Genomic DNA, 23,456 nt, shown 5'->3' on the forward strand with positions numbered 1-23,456 from the left:
TAAAAAGGAAAAAAATTATACTAATAACAAAGTGATAGGCTAAGAGAATATAGTAAACTGCAGGTCTCAGGACTAGAAACTGGAGGTTTCTAGACTAGTTGCCCCAAACTAGTTTGGGATTGGTGGTCAGTAGAAGAAAAGTAAAACAATAAAATGAAATCATACACTATTCTAGAGTTTCCAAGAACAGTAGTGTCTACTAGTATTTGGCTATTTCTAAGAACTTCCTTATTATGTTTCCTAAGTCAACATAATTGAATTAACTAACAATTGTTCCACTAATACTTATTCATAACAAAAACAACTTTAAAAATTATAAACATTTTTACCTGTTGAGAAAAGAGAGTATAACTGTCCTCCATAAGCAAGAAGGATACTAGATATAACATAAGCAGGAAGAGCTCCACCATGAAATCTAACTACCTAGAAAACAGATAAATCAATGGGCAATTTCTAAATATTCATGTTAATGAAATAAATGTACTTTAACACAAAATAAAAAAATTTTAAACACACACAAAAATTTATTGTTTATACTTCTCCTGACACAGCTACAAAGGTATTTCGAGTAACAAGTATCAAAAACTCTAAGTAAAATAAATGCTAATAACATATAGCATAGTATAAACATCTGATTTTTTTCAAAGGCATAATTGAATAGCGTATGCTAAAATTTTTCCTTCAAAGCATGTTTATCGAGTATTTAATATGTTCCGGCAAGACACTAAATACCTTATATACATTATCTCATATCTTCCTCCCCAAAACCCTTTCAAGTAGTTCTTTTCCCTATTTTATAGGTGAAGAAATCTAGGAATGAGGAGCCCAAGTACTTCCCACAATTGCAAATGTCATGGGCAAGTTACTTCCCCCTTCTTCTCTATGTGCTTATCAGTAAAATAGGAAAAAATAATAGTACTTATAGGTGGTTATGAAGATTAAACATGCTCATTTTGTAAAGCATTCAAAATATTAACTTACACAGTAACTATAAGATAATATTAGTTATAATTATGAACTCTTAATGCCCTTCAGTATCTTGGAAATTCAGTAAAACTGTAATTTAGACTCAGAGCCTAAGTTCATAACCATTATGTGACAGTGCCTCAAGTCAGTTGATCTAACCTGCAGAAAACATATCCATAATAAAAACAAAATATTGTTCTTTTTCAATATTAAATTTTTAAAGAAAAATCAGCATGGACTTAATCCATAGAATCTTTTTAGAATACATATCAACTCCCTTGGTAATTTGATGAACTAAATCTATGAAAATACAATATTACCTAAAATGTTGCATAAAATTTCAGGAAATTCAGAGTTTCCCTCCCTTAAGTTTCTCCATGGACTTCCAGGTTGAAAGAGATTAGAAAAATTTTTAAAAAACTTATATCTCACACTCACGATTTATAGTTTATAAGCTTCAAGTGGCAGGAAAGGAAAGTTGAAAAAAAGGGAAAAGGCCATTTTTCTACCTATTACTAAATGAAACTCACTGCCTGCTAATGGTACACTAGGAAATACATAGCATAATTAAGTTACCAAGATTAATGTTAAACAGCCTAGCAGACTTATGAGTCAGATCTCTGGATTTAGTCTCCAGCTTTGCTCTATTTTTGTATTATTGAGCAAGTTACTTTGCCTTCTCTCTCCAGGGCTTCATCAGTAAAATGAGATAAACAGCGTTTATCTCATAGAGGTGTAAGGTTTCAAAGTGTTTGCATCTGTTTAAAACACCTGGAATAGTAGTTGGCATATGGTTGAGAGACTGAAAATATTAGTTATTATTATTAATCATTAACATGTCTTTAGAATTCTGGAACAGATCTTGCACAGAGTATTATATGTTCATATTTATATATTAAACATAAAATTTCTCTTACTGACAAAGGGACATTGTTATAAGTATTAAGTATTTATTCTCTTGGGCTTTGGATATAGCTGTGTATATACGGTATGACTAAATCGACAACCATAAACTGGCCTCCATGGGCTATAATCAAACTGTAAGACTTGCTTAATTTGGCTTACTATTTAGCACAATATTTCTTTAAACTTTGAATTAGATAACAACACTGAAAAAAATTTAAAGATTTCACCTAAAAAAATTCCAAATTTCAGTTTCTCTTAACATCTAAATATTGAAATGATTTACTAGAATTTATGAAATTTACTCAGGAAAGTAACTTTCAATTTACTTTTTTGTCCTCTTTTTTCCTAAAACTAGATTAAAGAACATGAACACATTTTCCTCTTTTTCTAGAAAGAAACAATTTTGTGAAAAATTATTTAAAGGCTAAATATTCTCTTAAGTGGTTTCTCTTTACTCCTTTTGCTCAATTTCCTGTGACTATATCAGCAACATTATTTTTAAATAATATGCATTGTTTTAAAAAAATGAGTAAGACATATTAGACAATTTAAATTTGTTCTTTTACCACCCACAAACTGAAATCTTAAACAAGCAATAAAGAAGAACAGGCTATATTTTTCAATAATTTTAGGATTCAATTGCCATTCTTTGACACTTTAACAAGAACCCTCCTCTGATCTTGTAACACCAGTGCTTCCTTGCTCTTTAGAAAGATTTCCACATCTAAACAAAAATATTAGTCTGTCTTTTTTTTTGGTATACAATTATGCTTAGTTGCAGCATACCAAGCTAACTTGACTTTTCATGTCACTAATTTGGATTATGGGCCACAGAGATGATAAGGATAAGAGAGCATGTAGTATCTTCACCATAAACCACTGTGTACAATAACATGACTTTTGAACATGCTAAAAAAAATAATAGCATGAACTCATCTCCTCTATCACAAGCAAAATTTTTATTTTTTAAAAAAAATATTTATTTTTTAGTTGTATATGGACACAATACCTTTATTTTACTTACTTATTTTTATATGGTGCTGAGGATTGAACCCAGGGCCTCACATGTGCTAGGCAAGCCCTCTACCACTGAACCACAATCTCAGCCCTGCAAAATTTGTCTTAATGCCTTTTAACTTTTTAGAATATCAACTACCCATCATGCTATTTTCCAACTTATACTAACATTTGATGTTCCCTTTATAATTTAGCACACAATTTTTTTATATAATTACTCAGAATTTTATTATGTTCACAAATTTAATAATAATCATAATATAGCTCTAAGTGATTATAAGGAACAAATGAGATAATGCACATAAAATGTTTCTAATTTAATTTTGATTTGTGAGTTTTACAATTGCAGTATTATAACTTAAAGTAAAAAAAGGAAAAATTCTACTATGCTTGGATAGCAAAATATAACCAATCAAAAAATAAAAGCTAAATAAAATTTTACTGAATTTTGAAATTATATAATTTTCCTGTCTAATCAATATTAGTGTATTTATTTCCAGGTTACATAATCCTGAAAATTATAATGATATTCAATAATAATATCTATAGTTCTAATGCTGAATTATTTTTGTAACATGATTTGCAAATTAATTTTAACATTTATCTTGAATAAAATTTATTTTTAGCCTTTACATTATAACTGAGCATTCACAATATAAAAAGTTCTTTGAAAATGTTCACTTACATGACAAACCCTATTTTACTGTGTCATGAATTATAGTGTAGTATGATAAATATAAGGTCTTAATATGACATTCATTTAGGCAAATATATTGAGAATCAGGTAACAGCTCTTATTTTTAGGATGGATCAAATATGAAAGGATCACCTTAAAGTAAGAGTTGGCCAACCATGGCCTATAGGTCAAGAATGGTTTTTAGATTTTATTAAATTGGAAGAATGAAGAATGAAGAAAAAAGGAGAAAGAAGAAACAAGTAGCTATAGCAGTGGGAGCAGCCAGAAATCGTGATTTGTTAAATTACTGATTTTATAGAAAAAGACTATAATCCTTTCTTTATGATATCTATTCACAAGACAATAAATAATCATGCAATGAAAATCTCTCTTACCTGTCCAAGTATTTGTGAAAAGGATGTCTTAACTGTCACCTAGTTTAAAACAATCATTTAAAAAGAGGTTATTTACCCTAGATTTTTCTAGTTCAATTTTATTAAACTATGTACTTCTACACATCTCTAGGTATAATAATTCCTATAATAATAAACCTAAAGGCATAAGACATCTTCAAGAATCTTCTGCACCACGTTTAAATTAGACAAAATGTAGTTTCATCATTGAGTATATTTTCCAGTATTCTAATTCTTCAACAATTACAGCAATGCTATGGTATATAGGGTAACTGTTTACAACTGGATTATTTAATTAACTAGAATGTTATTAATAGATCATGCTAGTTAAAAGAATTTAAGCCAAAATAATATTTGAAAATTAAATTCATTCTTAATAATCCTACCATAAGTAAAAAAAAATCATCCTTAATAATTCTACCTTTTTAAAGAAAAAAATAATCCTTTATAAAGAAAAATTAAGAAGTCTGCGAAAGGAAATAAATCTTTGTTAGGGAAATTATGAATGTTTTGTCTGCATCTGACCTTTGTGGAAATACGCAATTTGGTTAAAAACATGGAGCATGCAGTATTTGGATCCAAACTGACAACACAACTCTTACTATCACTTCAGTATTAGAAACATAAACATGCAAGTTTAAAAATATAGCAAAGACCCTTTATTGTTAACAAAGTAAGGTATCAAAGCATTCATAAATTCTATGAAATATAAAATAATTCATAATACAGGTCCAAATAAAACTTGGTTGTAAGAACAGATTCTATTAATTTGACAATGCGTATTCTAGCTCACCCTAAGAAAGTTCTAATAAACAATTCAACAACTTAAAGCTTGAAGCTGAGCAGAATTAAGCTATGGACCAGAAACCTGTGATGTCACTACCATTAAAATGTGTATTTTAACCACTTAAATGTGAAATCCTTGGAACCTCGTATGTTCTGACATAGAGAAGGACTCTTAGTTCATGAATCCATAAATAAATAAAATATTCTTTGTTCCTTCTTTTAGGAGACAGTGATCTTTGGTAATAAAACAAACACAATAGGTACTAAATTGCACATACTAATGACTTAACAGAGCTTAAATAAATTAAAAGAAGATCCTTAAGCTATTCTGGTAGAAATAAAAACCAATAAATATCACATAAATTACTGTACTAAAGTCATGTCAGCTTCCAATTTTAGTTGATTATTCAATTTACAAGAGTTTGGATTTGGGGCTTTCAAATTTAAAAGGTTAATCTGCAGTTTCAATTTTTGTTTTATTTCTATTACTTATTAAGATGCATACATTTTCAAATGATCCAGATAAGAAAATACTTAAGTATTACAAACAGGAAAAATATTAAAATATTTCAAATGTCTATATCTTATTTTTATTCATTTCCACCCTACCATGTATCTGCAATTTCTACCTTATTCTATAACTAAATCTTAAAAGATTATAAATATATGCAACTTACCTCATACTGACAATCTGATGATGTGTACATTTTTAACAATGCAACATGGCTGTCATTTTCTGGTTGAGCAATATGAAGTTTCAGAGAAATTTCTGTGTTAGATGGAACCCTGAAGAGATAACTTACATATCAATACTCAAGTACAACATGCTGGTAAAAACTGACTTAGCCATGGCTAAGTCTATCCTCCCCACAATACAATGAAATAATGTAGAGGAAGCCAGATGACAGACATACTATTACAGATGAACACTTTTTCAGTTACATTAGAATTGTTTGAACACTCCCTCTCTAGGACTCAGGAGTTGGAGGAGTGTGGAAAGGTAGGTGTTAATGTTTTAAGCAAGTGAGGTTTAAGTTCTATGTCATTCAATAAAACAATTTATTAAATTAGATATATAAATAGATACAATTGATATAACTAAATTGTGGGCATGATGCTACATAAAGGCTATAAATATTTTACATTTTCCTTTCATAATTCATATAATTAAAAAAACTAAAAAACTACACAGAGTATCTATTTTATTCAAAAACACCAAAGTTTAAAGTAAATTCTACATACTGTGCAATGGTTAGTGAATCTTCATAAGACCAGGGAATATGAAGTTTATAGATACTAGTTATTTCTTCTGTTAAAACACAAAGGAAAGACGTATTATTCACCATGTTACCTTTACTTTTACATAAGCTACTTAATACCAAACTAATTACACAACTGTCCATTTTAAAACAAAAAAAAAAATCAGTAATGGTTATACAGCATAAGAAATTATGAATTCTTAAATGCTTTCTTTAGGCTTACAAAAAGTATTAAAAGTATATAGATAATACTAAGAAACTGGAAAATATTAAACAGCCAAATCTGAATTACTACTATAATAAGACATAAAGACATACTGAAACATGAAGATAATTTTAAGAAAGGGTCTATGCTAAACCCTTGGGAAATATAAATATCTTTTTTATTACTTTTTTATGTCATATAAAAATATATGAAAAAACAGATGTGAAAAAATATGACAGAAGATTCAAGTGAAGACTTATTGATTCTTCAATTGACAATACTATTTTCTACATATTTTTCAGAAAATACATTTACCTCTGACTCCTGAGCACTTGCTTACCACGTTGATTTTAAAAGCTTGGTATATCTAATAGAGTTTGACCACAAAAACAAAAAGCAAAAGTTTATTTGTTTGTTTAACTAAACGGTAAAGTAAAATCAACTCCTTGTTGTTGTAGTCAGGATAATTACCTGTCCAAAGTTCAGAAGCTCTATATTATAGTATAGGCCACTTGTATTTAATACTACTTTCCTTGAAGATAGTCCTGTTGAATTAAAAGTAGTGTTAGAGTACTAAAGAAATTTTGAAAATATACTGACTGCTTAAATAATAATAAAAAAATGAAAACAATTTATATAACAGTTTCTCACTTCTGGTATGGAGGATTCAACTCCTAAAGAATCCAAACCTCCCACAATAAACACTGGACAAAACACAGTATTTATAATAACTTTTAATTATATCAATGTGCTTTTTTAGTCAAGTACTTGTTTCTAATTTCAGAAAGGTAAGCTTTCTTTGCAGATGTTTTATTTTATAAGCTTGGTATCTTTAAAAACATAGGTAATTTAGAGTTGTCATTTCTGTATTTTTCTGAGAATTTTTTCCTCCCACCGCAAAAAAAAAAAAGAACATGTAGAGAAAGACGAATAAAAACCTTATGGTAAGTTTCCTATCTTAAGTAACAGATTTTTTAATCTAAAAAAAGTTCCTAATATGCAAAACTGAACTTGAATAGAACAATATACAATGATATTGTACTATAAACAGACCAATGAATAAGATAGATTCATGAGGTTATACTGTCATAAATAAAAAACCGAACAAGTACGTGGGAGAGAAGGGACGACTCTATTCCTCAAGAAGAATTTAATAAATTCTGTATTTCTTTCTTTTTTTTTAAAGAGAGAGAGAGAGAGAATTGTTTTTTAATATTTATTTTTTAGTTCTCGGCGGACACAACATCTTCGTTTGTATGTGGTGCTGAGGGTCGAACCCGGGCCGCACGCATGCCAGGTGAGCACGCTACTGCTTGAGCCACATCCCCAGCCCCTAAATTCTGTATTTCTGTAGACTATCAGTAATATTTACTAAAGTCTAGCTAAACCAATGGATGCTAAATTGATGAGTTATTTTGAAGGAAACAGGATAATTACACATTCTCTAAGCACTTCCCCAAAATATTTATTAATTACAACATAAAAAGCCATAACTTCAAGTAGAGAAATGTGGCAGGCACCACCTTAACCAAGAAATCAAGGTTAATATCACTAGTAATTATATATATTAATGTCACATATCCTGATGTGATGCACTGAGAAATACACATCACATCTGTGGAATTCTTGGCAAACAATGCATAACCTCAATCTAATAATAAGAAAGCATTAAGACAAATCCAAACTGAAGTATATTCTACAAAATAATTGACTAGTATTCTTCAAAGGTTTTTAAAGTTAAGTAAGACAAGGAAAGACAAAGAAACTGTCACATATTATTATGGGAGACTAAGGAGACATGACAGCAGAATGCAACATGAGAAAAGGGAAAGGGAAGACATCAATAGTAAAACTGAGTAAAGAACAAATAAAGCCTGCACTTTAGTTTATATTATTGCACAAATGCTGATTTCTTAGTTTTAAAAACTGTGCTATTTTTACAAAAGAGGTCAAGATTAGGGAAAGGTGGGTGAAGAATGTAAAGGACCTCTGTACTCTTTTCTAACTTTTCTATACATCTAAAATTATTTCAACAAAAAGCTTAAAAGAACAGAGAATTCTTGAAACCTTCATAAGATATACAGCAATTTTTACCCTTTAATAAAAATGTTATAAAAAGGCCGGGGGGGCTGGTGTTGTGGCTCAAGTACTTGCCTAGCATGTATAAGGCACTGGGTTCGATCCTCAGCACCATATAAAAAAAATAAATAAATAAAACAAAGGTATTGTGTCCATATACAACTAAATATGTGTGTGTGAGTGTATGTGTATATACATAGGTAAATATTTGTGTATATTTATATAGGTATGTGTATATTTATATAGGTAAATATATGTGTGTGTGTATATGTATATATATAGGTATGTGTGTATATATAAAGGTATTATGTACATATACAACTAAATATATATATATATTTAAAAGGCCAGTATTCAGTATAAATTTCACATAAGGAAACATACACACACACCCCTACAAGTATATATGATTATGAGAATTTGTCTTTTAAAATTGACTCTTATCATAAGATGACTGTGGGTCCAGTATTAAATGAGAATCAAACCACGGAACCACATCATATGGTTATCTCAAGAAATATACTAGAAATATTATATTTAATGTTAGTAGGCTCTGCTTTATTGCAACGAAATGGCAAACTAAATCAGCACTCTGTTAAAAATTAAAGCAATTCTTGGGCTGGAGTTATGGCTCAGTGTTACAGTGCTTGCCTGGTGCACTTGGGGCACTGGGTTTGATCCTCAGAACCACATAAAAATAAAATAAAGGTATTATGTCCACTTACAACTAAAAATATATATAGTAAAAAAAATTAAAGCCATTCTTCTAAGTTCCAAAAACAAAGTACTTACCAAAGGAAAAAAGATGAGTTACAGGAAGCTGTATGGATCTTGTCTCTTTTTTAAAGAATTCACAATCTACAACAAACTGAAATATAAATAATTGATTTATCAGTAAAGTAGAATTAAATTTATAGTGAAATGCTTTGATGTTTGAGTGGGAAATAGAAGACTATAATAATCTCAGCTTTGGAGAAAGTATCAGTGATCAAATATAATAATCTCTACTTAGGTGTCAAGAATTCCTCAAGGAGAGATGCCATACTGTGAAAACTTGATAAACAAGCCTAACTTGATTAAATAAGTTAATGAAAATTATTAGTGGATCATTTCTATAACAATAGATTCATAGCAAAGTTTTCTTATAATTTGTATTATAAGTATTTGCAGAAGGTCATTAAAGGATGAAACAAAGATTCATAATTCAATATTAAGGATTCAAATACATGCCTGAATATGTTGAAAATGAAATTTTGTTACATATTTTTTTAAAAAAATCCTGCCTTTATCATGTGTTTTTTGTCTAATTAGACTATACAAGGCTTTTGGAGACTTACTGCCATTCATGGATTATTTAGATTATGGTAGACAGAAAAAGGCTTACTATGGCTTACGAAAAAGAAACGTTTTTCAAAAAAGAAAACTTAAAAGTTTAACATCTGCACCATTATCATTTTTGTAAGAACAACATTTCTTTTTTATAACATTTCTAACATGGAGTTAAGAAATTTTGTTCTCGGTTATCTGTAGGAGGAAATGTTTCTGGTAAAAGCTCAAGTTCAGCCAGGCATGGAGGTGCAGGCCTGTGATCCTAGAACTGGGGAGGCTGTGGCGGATCAACTCAGGTCAGGAGATCGTGACCAGACTGGTTAATGACACTCCAGCTCAAAAAAATAAAATCAAACAATGCAAGATCATTAAAATAATCCTCACAATTCAATCAAATTATTTTGATCATAGGAACTGAAGAAAAAATTAACACCTGTGGGATCTAACACCTGTGGGATCAGACAACTAAACCTTGGATGGTTGAAGCAATGTCTTTTGTTTGCCTCTTCAGTAGATTTGGTCGTTCCTGAAAGTGAAAAGCAGATGAGGGAAACTGCTATTAAACTATAGAACATATGTGGGGGAAAAAAGGGAAAGCTTGTTAAGGACCTTTGTTTTTAATTTCTCATAAGGCAAAGAACAACGACATTTTCACTACAGAAAACGGTTGTTAAAAGACTACAGAAGTCATTTATTGAACAGGATTATATTCATTATGTTTTTTCAAAGTGCTGTTGGTGAGTCATTACCCGAGACAAGGAAATAGTTTTTATATGCAATTTCTTTGTTTTTAAATGTTTTTTAGTTGTTGATAGACATTTATTTATTCATTCATTTATATTCGGTGCTGAGAATCGAACCCAGTACCTCACACATGCTAGGCAAGTGCACTACTGCTGAGCCACAGCTCCAGCCCCCTTTATATGCAATTTCAATCACTTTGACAGACCTTAAAAGAGCGTGCTATAGGGATACTGCTACATCTATGTTCATAGCAGCACAATTCACAATAGCTAAACTGTGGAACCAACCTAGATGCCCTTCAATAGATGATGGATAAAAAAAAATGTGGCATTTATACACAATGGAGTATTACTCTGCACTAAAAAAATGACAAAATCATGGAATTTGCAGGGAAATGGATGGCATTAGAGCAGATTATGCTAAGTGAAGCTAGCCAATCCCTAAAAAACAAATGCCAAATGTCTTCTTGGATATAAGGAGAGCAACTAAGAACAGAGCAGGGAGGAAGAGCATGAGAAGAAGATTAACATTAAACAGGGACGAGAGGTGGGAGGGAAAGGGAGAGAGAAGGGAAATTGCATGGAAATGGAAGGAGACCCAAAATTACATATAAGAGGAAGTGAGGGGAAAGGGAAAAAAAACAAGGGGGAGAAATTAATTACAGTAGATGGGGTAGAGAGAGAAGATGGGAGGGGAGGGGAAGGGAGGGAGGATAGTAGAGGATAGGAAAGGCAACAGAACACAACAGACACTAATATGGCAATATGTAAAAAAGTGGATGTGTAACTGATGTGATTCTGCAATATGTATACGGGGTAAAAATGGGAGTTCATAACCCACTTGAATCAAATGTATGAAATATGATATGTCAAGAGCTATGTAATGTTTTGAACAACTAATAATAAAAATTTACAAAAAACCATAAGTTTTATTACTGCTTTAAAATTTTTTGCTGTACCTTTAGTGTTGCCTAATGGAATAAATCCTTATCCAAGAAAGAGAATTAAAAGGTCTCTAAACATCTCTCTAATAGGATTAATTATTTTGTTTTCTGTCATTAAAAATGCAGATAATTGCATATTTGTATTTTCAAAAAACATAAAGAAATGCATCAACTTAAAACTTTTTCACCCTGCTCATTTGAACATGTGTCATCTTCTGAAGATAATGCTTATAGATATGTAAACATTATGAAAGAGATAAGTTATCATCTTAGTGAGACAAGGTAGTGCAACAATAGATTTAGCAGTGTCACTTTCCAAAGAGCACTAAGACATATTACAAATTTATTAGGCTGCAAAGACTGTACATTTTCAGAAAGACTAATAAATTTCTTGTCATAATCAGGGAGGACCTTTCAAAGTTTGGGAAAGATGCTAGATTCATTCAAAACCAACTTACCTGGTAGAAAACCCCCTAAAGAGAGCTTTTAGTATTGAAGATGTTAAATTACCTCTCATTTGAGCTAAGCAAAACAAAACAATGAATCCATTATAAGGTACTTGTGAGACTCAGTCTTTGAAATGACTCCCAACTATATCCCCCTTTTCATTTCCCTATTTCTTTTAAATTTCCTTATTATTTTATCTATAATCTCATTAATTTTCTCATTCAAGAAATATTTTTTAGGGACCTCTATGAGGTAGTCATTAAAAGTTGAGAATACAAAGTAGAATGAAGCTTATCTGGTTGTTACTCTCAAAGTTTACAATATGGTAATGGCAATAAGGACATGAAAATTATAATTTAATGTTATAAATTATTCAAAGCAGTTATAAACAGAGTATGAGGGAAGTAAGTAAAACATTATTGGAGGAGTCTGGAAAAGGAAGAGGGAACCCTTAGGTTGGATCTTGAAGGATAAGTCTGCTGGGTTACATGGGCAAAGAGGAGAGCAGGGAGCTCTCTTACCTTCTTTCCTCCCCACTAATTGTCTCAAAATCAACATCCTTTTATTTACACTCACTTCCCTAGTACAGCTCATATAACTTCTTTCTTTTTTTAATATTTTATTTTCTAGTTGTAGTTAGACACAATACCTTTATTTTATTTATTTTATTTTTATGTGGTACTGAGGATCAAATCCAGCGCCTCGCACATGCTAGGCGAGCGCATTACCGCTGAGCCACAATCCCAGACCAACTTCTTTCATTTTCAAAAAGTATTTTTTTAGTTGTAGATGGACACAATAACTTTTGTATGTTTGTTTTTCTGTTTGTTTAGTGGTGCTGAGGATTAAACCCAGTGCCTTACATGTGCCAGGCAAGCACTCTACCACAGAGCCACACAACCCCAGCCTCAAATAACTTCTTATGATGTGCCTAGTCTTCTTATTTATGATCCATCCTCTGCCATAAATAGATTAATCTTCCAAAATGAATTATCTCTGATAACATTACTACTGTGGTAAAAAGGCTTAGAGCTTCCTACTGACTTCTGAATTCCAAAGTCCTGAATTCCAAACAAAGCCTCTACAATACCACCAAGAACTACTTTTCCAGACTTTTCTCCCATTGTTACTCTACCCCTGGTGGCCATCCTTTTAAAATTATATACTCATTCACTGTATCCCAAATACATACCATGCTTTCACATTTCTGTGCTTTTTGTTTTCACTATTCCTATGCCATTATAATTTTTCACAATGATGAGTTTCTAGAATATGGCTAGTACAACTAAGGAACCAAATTTTAAATTGTATTTAATTTTAATTAGTTTATGTTTAAATAGCCACTTATGCTAGTGATTTTTTTTTTTTTTAATTGACAACATAGGGCTAGAACGTTCACTCTACCTATAAAAATTCTAAAACTATCCTTTTAGGACATTTTAAATATCACTCCAATATAAAGCCATTTTTTTTTCTTTACTGGGGATTGAAAACAGGGGCATTTTACCACTGAGCTAAAACTCCAGTCCTATTTATTCATATTATTATTTTGAGACAGAGTCTCACTAAGTTGCTTAGGGTCTTGCTAAGTTGCCGAAGCTGGCTTGGAAACTGCAATCCTCCTGCCTCAGCCTTCTGAGTTGCTGGGATTAGAGGTATGTACCACCACTCTTGACTAAAGTCACTATTGATTCCTTCAACCAGATCTCTCTTCCTTTTATGCTTTTCATGTACTTGCTATATTCTAATTTGTATTATATATACTTGTATATTTCTTTTTTCTCACTGCTCCCCTACCTAGGAGGGTGACAAATGAGTGTCATTTGTGTATTTCCTATGATTCTTGTTAGTCTTTTGTTTTGGTACCAGGGATTGAGCCCAGGGTGCTTAACCACTGAGCAACATCCCCAGCCCTTTTTCTATGTTTTATTTAGGGACAGGGTCTCGCTGAGTTGTTTGAGGCCTTGCCAAGTGGCTGAGGCTGGCTTTGAACTCACCATCCTCCTGCCTCAGCCTCCTGAGATGCAGGGATTACAGGTGTGCATCATCGCACCCAGCCTTTATTAGTCTTGAATATGAGGGTATCTAATAAACAACAGATTTTGAAAGACTGATAGATAAATGGGAACTAGTTCTCACTTGGAACAAAGGGACTTGAATTTATTCTGCTTAGTTCAAGTTGGAGCAGATCATCCTAATAAATTAACAGTCTGAAGTGAAGCATCATTATTTTAGATACCCCTATAATAAGATTTCATCAAAAAATAAATTTAAAATTCAGCATGGATAGCCCCAAACATTCTGATAACAACCTTGATCCACTTGTTACCTTACTTCCATGAATAGATGGTACATAAACAACAAGATGAGACAAAGATGGATAGTCTTGAAGTCTTAACGTCAGAGACTGAAAAAAAGATAAAAAAGCTACTTTTATTTCTTAAATAGACAAAGATTAGAATATGCTAAAAGAAAGATAAATTACAAACACTTGTTTCTCAATTAGTTATTAAAAAAACATTTCATAGAGTGTGTGCTTAGCACATGTAAGAGACCCCTGGATTCAATTCCCAGCCCCGGCCGCACGCACACACTTCAAATTTATGTTCCATACTTCATAATATGCCCATGTTTACATTTTCAGGTAAATAATTAAATTTACAGAAAATCAGATTCCTAATAATTATGTTAAATATGAACTTCTCAAAATATTCCTTGACATATCCCTTCACGTAAAACAAATGGCACTTAAAAAACATTATTTTATAATGCACTATATACACTGTATTTTATATCATTATTTTCAGCATTGGTTTTTTTTTTTGTAATAGGACTATTTGTTACAGATGGCAATACAGCATTATTTCCATGTTTTGGTAGTATATGACGAAGAACATTGAGTAGTTGATGAATGGATGACAGGTATGATAGAAAACTTTTATAATTTTAATCTCAAATGATTCTGAGTTTAAGTAGTAAAGAGTTGCAGATAAATGGTATAGATAAACATCATGCCCTGAAATTTATTAAAAATAACAAACACACAATATGGCTAATAATGTATCTCACTGAAGGAAATAAATTTCTCAAAGGAAAGATTCTATCATCCATGTTTTGAGGAATAAATAGGTAGGAGATTGATCTATTTAATAAAATAAAAGCCTCCCAATAAAGTTTTTTTAATTTTATTTATTCTAATTTGTTATATATATGACAGCAGAATGCAATTCAACTCATATTACACAAATAGAGCACAATTTTTCATGTCTCTGGTTGCACACAAAGTAGAGCCACACCATTCATGTTTTCATACATGTACTTAGGGTATTGATGTCTGTCTCATTCCACCATCTTTCCTAGCCCCAACCCCCACTTCCTTCCCCTCCCTCCCCTTTGCCCTATCTAAAGTTCATCTATTCCTTCTACACTGCACCCACATCCCCATTATGAATCAGCATCCTTATCTCAGAGAAAACATTCAGCATTTAGTTTTTCTGGGATCAGCTTACTTCACTTAGCATAATATTCTCCAACTCCATACATTTACCTGCAAATGCCATGATTTTATTCTCTTTTAATGCTGAATAATATTCCATTGTGTGTATGAACCACATTTTCGTTATCCATTCATCTACTGAAGGACACCTAGGTTGGTTCCACGATCTAGCATGGTGAGAGATAGTGGCTTAATTTCACTTTGTTACATATGGATTTCCAGTTTTCCTAGCACCTTTGTTGAAGAGGCAATCTTTTCTCCCACATATGTTTTTGATGCCTTTGTCTAATATAAGATCACTGTAATTATGTGTGTCTGTCTCTCTGTTCTCTGTTTTGTACCTTTGGACTACAAGTCTATTTTGTTGCCAATACCATGCTGCTTTTGTTACTATTGCTCTGTGGTATAGTTTAAGGTCTGGTAATAATGATACCACCGGCTTCACTGTTCTTACTAAGGATTGCTTTAGCTACGCTAGGTCTCTTATTTTTCCCAGTAAAGTTTTTAATCCAGTTTTTCTCCTGGAAATAGATGTGGGATGTATTAAGAAATTCCTATAGCAGTTAAATTTTTTCCACTCGTTTTCAGAAACATTAATGTGGCCAAGTAGGACAGAGGTGCTGAAGCTAAAAAATTGTCAGTGAATTGAATGGCCCTCTAACAACCTGACAAAAAGCCTAACTTAGCAGTCTCTGGCCATACCCATGTGTTATAATTAAAGGACCACATAAATCAGTTACATCCCACCAGACAAATGGTAGATAATTAATTAGGAATTACCTGAATATTTTTGTGTAGCTATTTACTCTAATAGCTTCTAAGTATTTATTTCAAACAATGGCAAAGTTTTGAATCTTGAAGTTCTTCGTTGAAGGATTCCATCTACTTTTTCACAGTTTAGTCAGTAGAGATGCCTAAAACTGATACAATTCTCATCTGACATTACCTTTTTAAATATAATATTAGCATGAATAAAACCTATGAAGTTTTCACTCTAATCACTCCTTCAACCTTGTGGCAAAATAACTTTTTGCTACTTACAAACAGTTAACTCACATTATATTAAATATTGATTTTCATTAAAAGTTTATATCTAATAATTATAACCTTTTTAATTTGAGAATGCCTAAGGTTGTAGAGTATTATTATTATTATTATTATTATTATTATTACTATTTTATTTTATTTTATTTTATTTTTGGTGCTGGGGATCAAACCTAGGGCCTTGTGAATGCAAGGCAAGCACTCTACCAACTGAGTGATATCTCCAGCCCAACTGTAGACTATTATAATCTTTGTTTTCTAACTTCTCTCTTCTAGCATTCTCTACAGAAAGCAAGCTGCTGGAATAGCTTATTCACCCAGTTGTTTTTTAAATTCAGAACAAATGGCACAGGGGCCTAGTTTTTGATGAACACATTGTTCAATCTTTGGAAATCTAAAAAAAACAGTATTAGCATTTTATAATTTTAAACTACAGGAGCAAAGTACATTTTATAAGGTTTTTATTTGTTTGTTCCTAACTCTTACATTATAATATGGATAGAATATCTAAATTGGAATTCAGGAAACATTTAATAAACCGTATGAACAATGATCATTAAATATATCCTAATACTTTTGTTTGTTCTGAGCCTTCCTGGAAGATTAGGCTTGAACCAGTGAGTGATCTTAAAAATGTACATGAGTCAAATTACTTCCTTACAATCTGTAGGGAAATTAAATAATAGAAATATAAGTAATATCCATTTCATGAATGAACATGCACAAAGTAAAGACTGAACAAGGTGGCAAAAAAATTGCAACCATTCAAGTGTAAATGATTTGCAATTATGTTTTCTGCCATCATGCCTCTCTGTTAAAGTTTCTCTCTTCAGTACAAACTACATAGACAAATAAGTATAAACATTCATAAGCAAAAGTAACTTAATTGTTATTAATTAGAAGATAACTGGGACCAACCAGATTGATTTCATTTTTTTTTTTTTTAATTTTTAATTTTTTATTGTGGGTTGTTCAAAACATTACAAATTTCTTGACATATCATATTCCACACTTTGATTCAAGTGGGTTATGAACTCCCACCTTCACCCCATACACAGCTTGCAGAATCACATCGGTTACACATCCATTGATTTACAAATTGCCATACTAGTGTCTGTTGTGCTCCGCTGCCTTTCCCATCCTCCACTCTGCCCCCTCCCCATCTCTCCCCTCCCCTCCCCTCCTCTCTCTCTACCTCCTCCACTGTATAACCCTGAGGGTCTCCTTCCATTACCATGCAATTTCCCTTCTCTCTCCCTTTCCCTCCCACCTCTCATCCCTGTTAAATGTTAATCTTCTTCTCCTGCTCTTCATCCCTACTCTGTTCTTAGTTACTCTCCTTATATCAAAGAAGACATTTGGCATTTATTTTTTAGGGATTGGCTAGCTTCACTTAGCATAATCTGCTCTAATGCCATCCATTTCCCTGTAAATTCTATGATTTTGTCATTTTTTAATGCAGAGTAATACTCCATTGTGTATAGATGCCACATTTTTTTTATCCATTCGTCTATTGAAGGGCATCTAGGTTGGTTCCACAGTCTTGCTATTGTGAATTGTGCTGCTATGAACATCGATGTAGCAGTGTCCCTGTAGCACGCTCTTTTTAGGTCTTTAGGGAATAGACCAAGAAGGGGAATAGCTGGGTCAAATGGTGGCTCCATTCCCAGCTTTCCAAGAAATCTCCATACTGCTTTCCAAATTGGCTGCACCAATCTGCAGTCCCACCAGCAATGTACAAGTGTACCCTTTTCCCCACATCCTCGCCAGCACTTGTTGTTGTTTGACTTCTTAATGGCTGCCAATCTTACTGGAGTGAGATGGTATCTTAGGGTGGTTTTGATTTGCATTTCTCTGACAGCTAGAGATGTTGAGCATTTTTTCATGTACTTGTTGATTGACTGTATGTCCTCCTCTGAGAAGTGTCTGTTCAGGTCCTTGGCCCATTTGTTGATTGGGTTGTTTGTTCTCTTATTGTCTAATTTTTTGAGTTCTTTGTATACTCTGGATATTAGGGCTCTATCTGAAGTGTGAGGAGTAAAGATTTGTTCCCAGGGTGTAGGCTCCCTGTTTACCTCTCTTATTGTTTCTTTTGCTGAGAAAAAACTTTTTAGTTTGATTAAGTCCCATTTGTTGATTCTAGTTATTAACTTTTGTGCTATGGGTGTCCTATTGAGGAATTTGGAGCCCGACCCCACCGACTGTAGATCGTAGCCAACTTTTTCTTCTATCAGACGGCGCGTCTCTGATTTGATATCAAGCTCCTTGATCCATTTTGAATTCACTTTTGTGCATGGCGAGAGAAAGGGATTCAGTTTCATTTTGTTGCATATGGATTTCCAGTTTTCCCAGCACCATTTGTTGAAGATGCTATCCTTCCTCCATTGCATGTTTTTAGCCCCTTTATCAAATATAAGAAAGTTGTAGTTTTGTGGATTGGTTTCTGTGTCCTCTATTCTGTACCATTGGTCCACCCGCCTGTTTTGGTACCAGTACCATGCTGTTTTTGTTACTATTGCTCTGTAGTATAGTTTGAAGTCTGGTATCGCTATACCGCCTGATTCACACTTCCTGCTTAGCATTGTTTTTGCTATTCTGGGTCTTTTATTTTTCCATATGAATTTCATGATTGCTTTCTCTATTTCTACAAGAAATGCCGTTGGGATTTTGATTGGCATTGCATTAAACCTATAGAGAACTTTGGGTAATATCGCCATTTTGATGATGTTAGTTCTGCCTATCCATGAACAGGGTATATTTTTCCATCTTCTAAGATCTTCTTCTATTTCTCTCTTTAGGGTTCTGTAGTTTTCATTGTATAAGTCTTTCACCTCTTTTGTTAGGTTGATTCCCAAGTATTTTATTTTTTTTGAAGATATTTTGAATGGAGTGGTTGTCCTCATTTCCATTTCAGAGGATTTGTCACTGATATACAGGAATGCCTTTGATTTATGCGTGTTGATTTTATAACCTGCCACTTTGCTGAATTCATTTATTAGCTCTAATAGTTTCTTTGTAGAGCCTTTTGGGTCTGCTAGGTATAGAATCATATCATCTGCAAATAGTGATAATTTAAGTTCTTCTTTTCCTATTTTTATGCCTTTAATTTCTTTCGTCTGTCTAATTGCTCTGGCCAATGTTTCGAGAACTATGTTGAACAGAAGTGGAGAGAGAGGGCATCGCTGTCTTGTTCCAGATTTTAGAGGGAATGCCTTCAGTTTTTCTCCATTCAGAATAATGCTAGCCTGAGGCTTAGCATAGATTGCTTTTACAATATTGAGGTATGTTCCTGTTATCCCTAGTTTTTCTAGAGTTTTGAACATAAAGGGATGCTGTACTTTGTCGAATGCTTTTTCCGCATCTATCGAGATGATCATATGGTTCTTATTTTTAAGTCTATTGATGTGGTGAATAACATTTATTGATTTCCGTATATTGAACCAGCCTTGCATCCCAGGGATGAATCCTACTTGATCATGGTGTACAATTTTTTTGATATGTTTTTGTATCCGAGTGGCCAGAATTTTATTGAGGATTTTTGCATCTAGGTTCATTAGAGATATTGGTCTGTAGTTTTCTTTCTTTGAAGTGTCTTTGTCTGGTTTAGGTATCAGGGTGATGTTGGCCTCATAGAATGAATTTGGAAGTTCTCCCTCCTTTTCTATTTCCTGAAGTAGCTTGAAAAGTATTGGTATTAGTTCTTCTTTAAAGGTTTTGTAAAATTCTGCTGTATACCCATCCGGACCTGGGCTTTTCTTAGTTGGTAGTCTTTTTATGGTTTCTTCTATTTCCTCAATTGATATTGGTCTGTTTAGGTTTTCTATATCCTCCTGACTCAATCTGGGCAGATCATATGACTTAAGAAATTTATCTATGCCTTCACTATCTTCTAATTTGTTGGAGTATAAGGATTCAAAATAGTTTTTGATTATCTTCTGTATTTCTGAAGTGTCTGTTGTGATATTGCCTTTTTCATCCCGTATGCTAGTAATTTGAGTTCTCTCTCTTCTTCTCTTCGCTAGCATGGCTAAGGGTCTGTCGATTTTGTTTATTTTTTCAAAGAACCAACTTTTAGTTTTGTCAATATTTTCAATTGTTTCTTTTGTTTCAATTTCATTAATTTCAGCTCTGATTTTAATTATTTCTTGCCTTCTACTTCTTTTGCTGTTGTTTTGCTCTTCTTTTTCAAGGATTTTGAGGTGAAGTATGAGATCATTTATTTGTTGGTTTTTTCTTTTTTTAAGGAATGAACTCCAAGCAATGAATTTTCCTCTTAGAACTGCTTTCAATGTGTCCCATAGATTCCGATATGTTGTGTCTGTGTTTTCATTAATCTCTAAGAATTTTTTAATTTCCTCCTTGATGTCTTCTATAACCCATTGATCATTCAGTAACCTATTGTTCATTCTCCAAGTGATGTATGCTTTTTCCTTCCTTCTTTTATCGTTGATTTTCAGTTTCATTCCATTATGATCAGATAAGATGCATGGTATTATCTCTACTCCTTTATATTGTCTAAGAGTTGCCCTGTGACATAATATATGATCTATTTTAGAGAAGGATCCATGTGCTGCTGAGAAAAAAGTGTAACTGCTTGATGTTGGGTGGTATACTCTATATATGTCAATTAGGTCTAGGTTATTAATAGTGTTATTGAGTTCTATAGTTTCCTTATTCAACTTTTGTTTGGAAGATCTGTCCAGTGGCGAGAGAGGTGTGTTGAAGTCTCCCATGATTATGGTATGGTGGTCTATTAGACTCTTGAACTTGAGAAGAGTTTGTTTGACGAACATAGCTGCACCATTGTTTGGGGCATAAATATTTATGATTGTTATGTCTTGTTGGTGTATGGTTCCCTTAAGCAGTATGTAGTGTCCCTCTTTATCTCTTTTGATTAACTTTGGCTTGAAATCTATTTTATTTGATATGAGTATGGACACTCCTGCTTGTTTCCGAAGTCCATATGAGTGATATGATTTTTCCCAACCTTTCACCTTCAGCCTATGTATGTCTTTTCCTATCAAATGTGTCTCCTGTAGGCAGCATATTGTTGGGTCTTGTTTTGTGATCCATTCTACTAGCCTGTGTCTCTTAATTGGTGAGTTTAAGCCATTAACATTTAGGGTTATTATTGAGATATGGGTTGTTCTTCCAGCCATATTTGTTTATTTCTGTTACTAAACATGGTTTGTTTTCCTCTTTGATTATTTCCCCCCCCCTTTACTGTCCTACCTCCCACTGTTGGTTTTCATTGTTATTTTCCATTTCCTCTTCCTGTAATGCTTTGGCGAGGATGTTTTGAAGAGATGGTTTTCTAGCTGCGAATTCTTTAAACTTTTGTTTATCGTGGAAGGTTTTAATTTCATCCTCCATCCTGAAGCTTAATTTCGCTGGATACACAATTCTTGGTTGGAACCCATTTTCTTTCAGTGTTTGAAATATGTTATTCCAGGATCTTCTAGCTTTCAGAGTCTGTGTTGAAAGATCAGCTGTTATCCTGATTGGCTTACCCCTAAATGTAATCTGCTTCCTTTCTCTTGTAGCTTTTAAAATTCTCTCCTTATTCTGTATGTTGGGCATCTTCATTATAATGTGTCTAGGTGTGGATCTCTTATGATTTTGCACATTCGGCGTCCTGTAGGCTTCTAGGATTTGGGATTCTGTCTCATTCTTCAAGTCTGGGAAGTTTTCTTGTATTATTTCATTGAATAGACTTCTCATTCCTTTGGTTTGGAGCTCTGTACCTTCCTGTATCCCAATGACTCTTAAGTTTGGTCTCTTAATGTTATCCCATATTTCTTGGATGTTCTGCTCATGGTTTCTTAACAGTCTTGCTGAGCTGTCTATGTTCTTTTCCAGTTGAAATACTTTGTCTTCATTGTCTGATGTTCTATCTTCTAAGTGTTCTACTCTGCTGGTAGTATTCTCCATTGAGTTTTTAAGTTGGTTTATTGCTTCCTGCATTTCTAGGATTTCTGTTTGTTTGTTTTTTATAACCTCTATCTCCCTGTATAGTTGATCCTTTGCTTCCTGGATTTGTTTGCGTAATTCGTTGTCGAAGTGATCTTTCATTGTCTGATTTTGCTGTTTAATGTCTTCCTTGATACTCCAGATCATCTGAAGCATGTATATCCTGAATTCTTTATCTGACATTCCATCTGCTGCAGCTGTTACCTCTTCTAAAGTTGCGTTGACCTGCATTGCTTGTGGTCCTTTCTTTCCTTGTCTTTTCATACTGCTTGCGTATCTTTCCTGCAGGTGCGGGCGGCGGCTCTGCTCTCTCCTTATTCCAATTGGGGTGTCGTGGCTACCACGCCGGCAGGTCACTGGGCCTGTTCTGGGAGCTGGCGGCGGCTCTGTTCTGCCCCTACTCCGATTGGGGTGACGAGTGTACCACGCCGGCAGGCCACCGGGCCTGATCCGCCAGTCGGTTGCAGGTTTGCCTACCCTGCAGGCGCGGGAGGCGGCTCTACTCTGCCCCTACTCCAAATGGGGTGACGTGTCTGTCGTACCGGCAGGCCACTGGGCCTGTCCCGCTGGTCAGTCGCAGATCTGCCCGCCTTTCGGGCACGGGTGGAGTCTCTGCTCTGCCCCTACTCCAATTGGGGTGTCGTGACTACCCCGCCTGCAGGACGCTGGGCCTGTTCCTGGCACGGGCGGCGACTCTGCTCTGCCACTACTCCAATTAGGGTGGTGTTTGTACCACGCCGGCAGGCTCCTGGGCCTGATCCGCCGGTCTGTTGTAGGTCTGCCTACCTTGGAGGCGCGGGCGGCGGATCTGCCCTGCCCCTCCTACCACACCTGCGGACCCCTGGGCCTGATCTGCAGGTTGATCACTGGTCTGCTCACCCTGCGGGCACGGGTGGCGGTTCCGCTCCGCCCCCACTCCAATTGGGGTCACGTGACCACCACACCGGCAGGGCCTGATCCGGGCGTGGCAGAAGGATCTGCTCTGCCCCTACTCCAGTTGGGGTGACGTGTGTACCACACTGGCAGGCCACTGGGCCTGACCCACCAGGCTGTCACAGGTCTGTTTACCTTGCCAGCGCGAACGGCGGCTCTGCCCTGCCCCTCCTACCACGCCCATGTACCACTGGGTCGCGGGTCTGCCCACCTTGCGGGTGCGGGTGGCGGCTCCGCTCCGCC

General features: G+C 34.1%; 1 protein-coding gene across 1 annotated transcript in view; it reads right to left on the reverse strand.

The window, feature by feature from the left end:
* Positions 1-23,456, reverse strand: part of Pgap1 (post-GPI attachment to proteins inositol deacylase 1) — an 89,308-nt gene that overhangs the window by 24,029 nt on the left and 41,823 nt on the right. Inside the window, exons 13-20 of the mRNA XM_046447427.2 lie at positions 14,100-14,177; positions 9,100-9,175; positions 6,700-6,773; positions 6,544-6,595; positions 6,007-6,073; positions 5,442-5,550; positions 3,961-3,999; positions 330-423 (exon numbers count right to left, since the gene is read on the reverse strand). Of these exons, the coding sequence (XP_046303383.1) occupies positions 330-423; positions 3,961-3,999; positions 5,442-5,550; positions 6,007-6,073; positions 6,544-6,595; positions 6,700-6,773; positions 9,100-9,175; positions 14,100-14,177 (589 nt within the window). The remainder of the gene's footprint in view (positions 1-329; positions 424-3,960; positions 4,000-5,441; positions 5,551-6,006; positions 6,074-6,543; positions 6,596-6,699; positions 6,774-9,099; positions 9,176-14,099; positions 14,178-23,456) is intronic.

The sequence above is a fragment of the Marmota monax genome, unplaced genomic scaffold, assembly GCF_021218885.2.
Source record: "Marmota monax isolate L192 unplaced genomic scaffold, Marmota_monax_Labrador192_F-V1.1 WCK01_AAM20220418_F8-fsc00007, whole genome shotgun sequence".
Taxonomy (NCBI): Eukaryota; Metazoa; Chordata; class Mammalia; order Rodentia; family Sciuridae; genus Marmota; species Marmota monax.